The sequence below is a fragment of the Olea europaea genome, unplaced genomic scaffold (genome assembly GCF_002742605.1).
Source record: "Olea europaea var. sylvestris unplaced genomic scaffold, O_europaea_v1 scaffold635, whole genome shotgun sequence".
Taxonomy (NCBI): domain Eukaryota; kingdom Viridiplantae; phylum Streptophyta; class Magnoliopsida; order Lamiales; family Oleaceae; genus Olea; species Olea europaea.
Genome location: NW_019264714.1, coordinates 98,896 through 108,949, shown reverse-complemented (window position 1 = coordinate 108,949; position 10,054 = coordinate 98,896). Strand labels below are relative to the sequence as shown.

At 32.0% G+C, this 10,054-nt stretch overlaps 1 protein-coding gene across 1 annotated transcript; it reads right to left on the bottom strand.

The window, feature by feature from the left end:
- Positions 1 to 4,315: 4,315 nt before the first annotated feature.
- LOC111389951 lies at positions 4,316 to 4,819 on the bottom strand. Its single transcript, XM_023014939.1, has one exon. It carries the CDS (start codon positions 4,817 to 4,819, stop codon positions 4,316 to 4,318), a length of 504 nt encoding a protein of 167 aa, XP_022870707.1.
- Positions 4,820 to 10,054: the final 5,235 nt, after the last annotated feature.

Here is a 10,054-nt window from a genome sequence, read left to right as displayed (position 1 = left end):
AAAAAAATGTTTCATAGACGTATTAGAGTCCTATTGTTATGATTTTTTTTGTAAACCATAAATATTGAAAATTTCATATTTAATAGTTCAAATACACATGTATCGTCAATTTTTAGCTGCTTGTCTGCCAGAAAATCTTTCCAACCTACACTAAGCCGGCACATTATACCATTTCCTCTTGAATTAACGGTGATATCCCAATAGTGAAGTAAAGAGTCGAGGATTCGAACATTTTGCACGTCTTGACAAATGGTGTTTCGCAAACCTTCCTGGTATAGACTAGAAAACACGGATTAATGATTTACTAATATTAAGAATTATGTGGAATAGGTATATACAACATGACGTATTAAAAATAACACCTACAAATTATCGATGGTTGCTATGATTCAGCGTTAGTTTTACTTCAAATGCAGGATTATCCACATTTAAATTGTCGTCGTCTACTTCATAATAGGAGCCATATATAATCTCTGCTCTAGAATAATCAAATATCCTCATATTCAACATTGAATTTCCATTAGATTCAAATACTACAACATAACCATCATGTAAGTTATGATGGTCGAAAAATTCTTCCCATCCATTAGCCAGATATATTTCTCCGTCAATTCTTTCTAATTGTACTGTGACGATTATACCATCATATGCAGTTAATCGTAGTGTGTTACCTAATTCTGATTCCCAGTAATTGATAAAAGATGTAGGAAGCATCCACAAATGCGAAAAAAAATATAAGTTGTACATTAATATTAATAAAAGATTTTAAAAAATCTAGAAAAAGAAATATTATATAACTTACAAAAAGAATGTTATGATTTAGTGAAACATCGATGATTTTGGAGAAACTATGTGGCACATCCATTTTTGTGTCTGCTAAATTTAGAAAGAATTACATACATCATATGATTTAAAACACAATTAAATATTGGAAATTAGACATTATGTAAAACTAAAAATCTATCTAAAAATGTAAGAAAAAAGAATAGATAACATCTAAATTTTTGAGCAAAGCTAGTGTAAGTGGTAGGTGAAAACATTTAATTTTTTTTTTTTTTTTGTGAGAACAAATGGTATGCCAAGGTATTTAAGCTAAAGAAATGTACGTTGCTTTTTTCAATGATTTGACTAAAGGTTCACATGTAGAATAGACAAAGTATTCCCGCAGTTGTAGAAATAAACATAATGTGTGCCAGTGGTTTTGATACCTTCTTACATGATTCTTGTGACTCTGTAAGATTTGTAATGTTTTGCAAGATTTTGTGGGAACAAAATATAAAAGAAAGAGATAATATTTTTTTTGTTTCTTGTACTAATCTTTAACCAAAACAATATATATTTTATTTAAAATTTCATATAACTCAAAATATTGTTGATAGTATTTAGAGAAAAAAATGGAGATGCGGGGTATACCCCTCATAAATTGTGCGAGTGATGTCGTATCCCGCACATTTTTGGGTGTGCGGGGCTACCCCGCATAATTATGTGCGGGTACCTGTGCAGGCATCTCTCGGACAAATTGTGAGAGGTAGCCCCGCACAAATGTGCGGGTGTGCGGGACTACCCCCGCACAGTACCCACATATTTTTGTGCGGGGCTACTCCCGCACAATTTGTGCGGCAGTGTGCGGTGTAGTACCACACATTCTCCGTGGTGTAAATGGGAAAATAGATATCTTTGCACAGCAAGTCAGCACCAAATTCACAAATTCTTGTGAAAGTTGAAAATGAGAGTCTCTTACATTTTGTTAATACTCGAGTGTGGAAGAAAGAAAAATTTTCTTACAATTGTGCGGGTGTGGAGACACCACACAAGAAAAAATTCTTACAATTGTGCAGATGCGGAGACACCATACATTTTCATATATATATATATGTGTGTGTGTGTGTGTGTGTGTGTGTGGGGTTTTATATTTCTTTTGTTGTTAATGATATAGTTTAATGATAGTTTCACAACTATACTAATTTTCAATTTTATGATTAGTTTTCATTAAGCATTATTGTTTTGGTAGTTGTTTATCAACATGAATTTCAACTTACCATCTTAAAACTTATTAGCTTTGACAACTAAATATAAGGAATCATGTCACTTACAAAATAAATTTCTATAGGTATAGATTTACTTGGATGAAAATAAATCTAAATAGAAGACAAAAATAAATACAAGATTTATCAACAAAGCTTGCAACAATAATTGATGTTATCTAGCACCCATAAAGCAAACCAAACACCCTGATGGATATATCATTTCTAACCTAAATAGTTTAAACATGACATGATTTAAAAGGAGAGAATATTTGTTGCCAAAAACTTCGCGAATATCTCAATCATCAACCATTCATTTTTTTTTCTTTTAGTGCAGAAGAACTTGTGTCATTTATGTCTTCATCACAAGTTATCTTTAAATCTGAAGACTTGAAAGCTTGGTTTAACTCAGGTAACTAATCTTTGAAAAGAGTGTGCACCAATAATTTTCCTATGCACCAACATTTCCTTGACTTTCTTCTCATAAATTTGAATGTCCATATGCTATATAAATTAAATTGATATAGATACTCTGAAAAAAAATGTTTTGAAGTAGAATGTCATTTATATTTTGAATAACAACTTCAAAATGCTAGTCACATTAGAATTCTTACAAAAGTGATCCACTCCATTCCATTCGTCGACTTCTAGAAGTGCTACCTTCATATTCTGTAAAGGAATATTAGATAGTATATTTCTGTAAAAAAATAATTCCAGAATCAAAAAGACAAATACTCTAAAATCAATATTCTATCATAAACATTAGCTGTTGGATTGAATTCTATGTGTACCTTCTTCTTATGTTAAAATTGATTTTAAGCTCCTTCAGAACAGTTAACTATCATGAATCAAGTTCAAAATTTCATTATAAACAATATCTTTTGTACAACAACTATGTGATTTATTTTTGCTAAAAGGTTTGATTAAAACTTTTATATCTTTTCTTGTCCTAGTTCGGGATAATGCAACATACAATTGACCATCGAAAAATACATCTTCCGGAAGATATAAGCCAACAAAATATAGAGTTTGACCTTGAGCTTTGTTAATAGTCATTGTAAAATAAGGACAAAGTGGAAATTGAGTTCTTTTGAACGGTATTGATTGTTTATCACCTTCAAGTGGAATAAATGGAATTCTAGGATAAAAAAACTTGCTTTCCCTTATATTCTCCTATTCCAATTTCAGCCAAAATCACATTTTATCTAAATTCACGATAAATCAGTCTTGTTCTATTACATAAACCTTCTGCATGATTAATATTTCTAAACAACATAACTGGAAATTTCGTTTCAACACAAGTTCATGTGGAGGAATACCATTCGGAGTTAGACTATTTAAAAAATCTTCATGAATAAATCATTCGCTTTTATCAATTACTTCATCAAAACTAAAATAAGTAAACTTCTCTCCTGGAATTTCTTTTAGCAATATGTTGTTTACTAAATTAACATATTCATTTTTTGGGGTTAAAATAACTCTATTCATCATAATATTTAGATTGTCTCCATATGTTTGGAAATTGGGAAATACAATGTTAATTAATTCCTTGAGTGATCTAAACTCATCTTCAAACTTGATGGTGATATCTTGAGGAAGCAAAATCATCTGGCATGAATGTTCTTTCTCAATTCCATTCCCAATTTTCAGCAAATATTCAGAAAACGAAGGATTTAATTTAGCTCTCATATTTTGAATCAATGGTAGTTGTGTGGTAGAAGGCGCAAATGTAAAAAAACTAAACTTGCCTTCATTGTATCCTCTTTCATTCCTCTCTGTACTACTGGTAAAACTTGACGAAAATCTCATCCACACACAATGACTTTTCCACCTAACAATATTGGACATTCAGTAATATCTTTTAACATTTTATCCTAAATTTCAAAAGCATATTTATGAACCATTGGCACCTCATCCCATATAATTAGTTTAGAAATTGACAAAAGTTTACCAAGTGCAGATTGTTTACTCATCGAACAGCACATAAGAACTTATTTGAAGTGGAATTTTGAATCGTGAATGTCCTGTCCAACCAGTCGGTAATAAAGACGCAACTACACCAGATGATGCTGTTGTTAATGCAATAAGATTTCGTGATCTTACAGCAGCAAGTAACGCCTTGTATAAGTATGTTTTTCTAGTGTCACATAGGCCATCAATAAAAAACATTTCATTATTATCGTTCAAAACACAATCCAAAATTATATCATACGCATTCGGTTACTCTTTATTTAGACTTTTAGCATAATTTATGTCTGACTCAACATTAATATTTGTCGTTTCTTCAGCAATCATGGAAAGCTATCATCATCAGTCACATTCAAATCGAAATCTACCAAGCCAAAATCAGTCACATTTTTACCAACACCTTTCAAGAAAGAATTTATACAATGCAAAGCTCTCATCTCAGCACTCTGTTGTGATATACCATTATGTAAATAATTTTCCATCATAAAATCCTTAAATTTATCCCATAAATTTCTTGGATTTGTAGGACAACACAGAGTCAACACATTATCAAATAATCGACGCAATAATATGGGCATTTGGTAAACAACTGCTTCAGTTAAACAACTCTCAGAATAGTTATTTCCACTAAGAAGACCATATAAAACCGCTACCTCACAATAAGTAGATAAAATGACATCATTGACAGTTCTTAAATCTTCAAAAGATTTTGACCCTTTAATATGATTTAATAAAACTCTCAAAAAATATCGTTCACCCTCGGATAGATTAGCAGTGACTATTCTACCTATAACATTTTTCTTTTTTCTAGGAGTCCAAATTCGCATAGATGCATTCTAGATAAAATATGTGGGGAATTTTTTGTACAGGAGATTTCTTACCTTTTAATCTGAAATATTCATCTTAAAGAATTCAGTTAACTTTGTTCGATGAATAAACTCTCTATTTATAATTTTTGATAAATCATCACTTTCTTTATATGTAACCATTTGAGTATCTTCAGTATGCAACTGTAGATAAATCACTGCAGGAGACATATTAAATAAATCAAAACTAAATATCCTCCATATAGCTTCAGGTGGGGAAATCCATCTAGCCGTTTGGTAGTTTGTAATTTCATCAATAAAGTATTAATTTGTTTCTTTATTCACAGTAAAATGGATACGGTCGTGCCCCTTGTATACATACTTGTATAGATATTTAACAGCTTTAACAGAATAGCATACCTCTACGTTAATATGGCAATTGTATTTAGCTAGAATATAAGGATTGTATGGCACAACCCGTCTATTGTCCAACATACAGCCTCTTACTTTAACAATTACACCATCATTACGATGTTTATAATGCGAGTAGGAATCATTACCTAATGAAGTGTATTGGACAAATTCTCTTAGGTATTTATTTTTACATATATCATTTTTCTACATGCAAACATTCTTTGGATTCAATTCTCCACAAGAACCGTGCATCATATGTTTTACAACAGATGAATGTAAATAAGGGTGTTTATTTTTGTCTGGTATTTCACACGAAACCATTTCATCAACTTGTAAAGAATTTCTAATCTTAAAATTTGGTTTAAATATTAGAAGAAAATGAGCATGAGGCAATCCTCTCTTTTGGAATTCAATGACATAAACATATGCAACTATAGGAGCCAACAACTTTCTCTTAACCAAATCTGTCTTTAGTTCTTCAAACCTCGCCCGAAATATTCACACCAACAAATCTTGCCTATTTTGTATTTCATCATTGTGTCTCAATTCACGTTTTAATTTCAGGCCAATTTGGATTACATGTCATCGTCAAAAACACATCAGGTTTCCCATACCTTTGAATTAAAGGCATCGCATCCATATATCTTTTTCTCATATTTCTAGGACCCCCAATAAAACCAGCAGGCAACACCAATGATCTACCAATTTTGTAACCTCTATTCTCACCATTTTGAATGCTATCTACAATTTCCTAATATACTTCTACTCTTATAACTTTTTGGTTATTGCGAAAATAGTCCAATCTTGATATTTCAATTTTAACATACATATCCACTACATATTGCTGTAAAAGTCTGTCTGTATGTAAAAGAAGAGAATTGTTTCCAGACCTGATTTGGAGCTTGTAGCAATAATATTTTCGACAAGATATTGTCATCAGTTTCCTCCTTGTTTTCAAAACTGCAAAAAATAAACACATATATCAACGAAACTTATTCATCATCTATTATCAATAATAAGATAAATACATTTAGTCAATAAAACGTGAATTATTATGAGTAATAAATTTTACCATCATTTTCTATTTCCAAGAGCTCCTCAGCTGAGTGGAAATTATTAATTTCTATTAAATTTTGACAAACTCGAGGTCGGGATACATTCACATTTACCTTCTCAATACCTTTATGTCATCCAGGTTCTCCATAAGAAAAAAGTAATGAATATTGAAATGGATCATAACAACCATAATAATATTGAATTTTATACACACTACCCGAATGTCCATAAATTAATAAATCTCGACCCCGAGCATTTTCAGATGGGCCATCATCAACCCAAACTACAGCCACCTATTGTGATGTTGGCAAATTATATGTTCTCTGATCAAGACCTAGATCACACCTCAGTAAAATTCGACAGGATTCTAGATCAGTAACTTCACTAAACAATCTGAAAAAGTTTGAATACAGATTTTTGTTTAAAATGTCCATCAACTTTCTCAAAGTCAATTCACAAAACCTGTCTGAAGTATTAAGTTTATTACCAATTTCATTGTCACTATCATAGAAGTATAGTTGTAAATATATTGGATGACAATCTAACAGTACAAGAGAGTTTATAAAATGGTATATTTGTTCCTGAATTCTGAAAATATATATACCTTTATTATTTTTACACAGTTCTCTGTCATACTTAACATCAAATGAAGTGAATGCAAAATGATTGTTATAACTGTGAACAACTTTCTGAAAAGCAATAACCTCTTCAGATGTAGATGTAAATAAATAAAATAGTTCAAGAGGCATATTATGTAACTACAATTTGACCTTTCCATCATAACAACAAAAGTCCTTGCTTTCTATGCAGAATTTTTTTGCACCACAATGTTTACAAGTTCTAGGACATGGCAAGACAAAAAATTCAACAGGGATATTTTCCCTATCAATTTGTCCTGCACACTCAACACTAACATCAACATCCGACTGACATTCAACATGAATATCTTCAGAATTTTTATTTAGCTTTTCACTAACACAATTTTCATCAATAGCTACATCAATAGTTTGACCCTTCTGTAAATCAATTTGAGATTCAAGCTGATCATTATCATCACCTAAAAGAAAGAAAGAATAAGAAAACATTTTCAAAATAAATTTTGCAAGAAAAATATTTATAAAGCTGAAGGGTATTATAATCTATCGTTAAATACAAACCTGTTAAACTAAAGTTTCTCACACGTCGATGAGGTTGCACTTCATAGTTGTTATTGGACTGCTTTCGTTTTCTTTTTCTTTGTTTTCTTTCTCTTTCTAACTGAGTAGGTCTATTCTTAAACCATTCACTAATTTTTTTTTTCAGAAATATGACTATGTGAGGATAGGTAGGAAGCTATTTGTACAATTCTATATTGATTAGACTTTCATTTCCTCCATCAAATATGGTTTGAAAAATATCAAGCTGCGTAGATATAGGTACCCAACATTGTCTTCCCATAATTAAATTACCTAGCAATCCATAACTGAATTTTGTTACAATTAAGATGTTGGAAACATGTAACATACAAACTGTGAAAATAAAGAAGAATGTAATAAATTAAACAGAATCCATAAAAATTATCCGTGGAAGGAATTCCAGAATATCGATGGGGATGGGGTGCAAGAGCAGTACCAAGAGAGTCTTAAGTCGTGAAATCGGGTAATAAAAAGATGGAATTGTCAGACAGCCAACAGCCAACACAAATCACTAGATAATCATATATAATAAAAGAGAACGAAAAAAATTAAAATTTATAATGATAAAATTAATCTACATTAACCACGGCACAAAATAATGTAGACTTTGGACTGGGTTAAATAATATTGGCAAAATGTATTTCATTCTCTTCCCCTACTTTGTGCAGAGAAATTCCAAATTTGAATTAATACACGAGAAAACTTTACTAAACAGGCTAAAAATTTAATTAACTCAAAATAACGATCTAAATAATATCCAAAAGTAACTTATTTCCATACTTCGCGATTTATGCCAAGATTGCTGATGTATGAGATACATAAGAGAAATAAATGAATTAACAAGTTAATAAGCATTTTAATTTTCATTCAACCGAACATACGTCTCTATTCACACAAAAACCCAAAATTGTCAATCGAATAAACAAAATTATAATTATCAGATAAAATCGATAATATATCTCTCTAGAATCTTGAATAAACAAAATCATAATCCATGCCAAGATTTACTAGAATTTTGCACGAAGAGATTAATCACAGAAAGTATTCACTCGAAATCAAAAATTTTGCACATACAATCTTGAATAAACAAAATAGAGAAAAACGGCATGTCAAAGATTTACCTCTCTATTCATGAGAATTTTGCACGAAGATTAATCACAAAAAAAAAGGAGAGAAGAATTGAAGAAGAAGTGAGAGAAGAAATTGTCAGGATTTATGTGGGGATATGGAGAAGTGAGAAGAAAATGGAAGAAATGAGTATGACTGATATCTACAGTGAAATGGGTATGGCTTCACTGGTTTACTTACAGTAGAACTCCAAACACTATTGCAACTATAGTCAATTTTATTGATCTTTCTATAAGTAGTTAGAAAGCCCTTGAAGACATGTTATGTTTCCTAATTAAACTGGTGTTCAAAATTTTAAATTATGATATTTTTCTATATAGATCACGATGCAATCTCCGAAAAAGTTGGACGATTTACATCTTTCAGACATTTTTCTCTTTCGTCACCCAAATTAGTTTTCTTCATGGTAAAGTAGAAAGAATAAAGTGTGTGTTTGGCTTGGTACAGCTGTACCGTTGGATCCCCCACTTTCTCAACGCGTAAATTCATGTTAATGAAATGAATTTGAACCATTTGAGCTTGTATAAATACCTTCCTCCCCACTGAAAGAAATGATAAGAAGGGCTTGGTAAATCATACCAAAGCCATATGTTTACTACATATTTATAGGAGCAATATTTATAGATTTGAAACATTCACATCCTCTAATGTAGCAAAATTACAGTAAATAATTCCTACAGATAATCCTATTGCCATGCTGGACATATGGCAGATTTGGAGCCTTCATCATTGCTAATATCAATCAACATTGCTGGTACTTTTATGAGAATTGGGAACAGGAATGGAAGGTTACTGTCTAACACCCCCCCTCCCCGCAAGCCAATGGGGAGGTCACAAACCATGAGCTTGTCCTTTAACAGTTGAAATCGGGAGGATGTTAATCCTTTTGTGAAAATGTCACCCACTTGATCCACTGAAGAGATGTACTGAATGCAAACATCACCATTTACCACCTTTTCTCTAATGAAATGAAAATCCTCCTCAATATGTTTTGTACGAGCATGATAAACGGGATTGGCAGCGAGTGCAATGGCACTTTGATTATCACACCAAATGGTTGGAGGTGAAGTAAGTGGAATGTTCAAGTCTTTTAGTAACATGCGAATCCAATAAAGTTCAGCAACCACCATCGCAAGAGCTCGATATTCAGTTTCCGTACTAGATCGAGCTACAACACTCTGCTTCTTAGCACACCACGATATTAAGCAAGGGCCAAAGAAAATACCATAGCCGGTAGTAGACCTTCGATCAGATGGGTCACCAGCCCAATCCGAATCACAGTATGCATTTAGAGTTAGAGGACCCTTGCTGAAGTACAAACCATGTTCAACAGTGCCTTTGAGGTAACGCAAGACTCGCTTAGCAGACTTCCAATGGATATGAGTAGGGGAATGAAGATGTTGGCAGAGTTGATTGACTGAATATGCAATTTCAGGGCGAGTAAGAGTACAATACTGAAGTGCCCCAACTATTTGCCTATAAG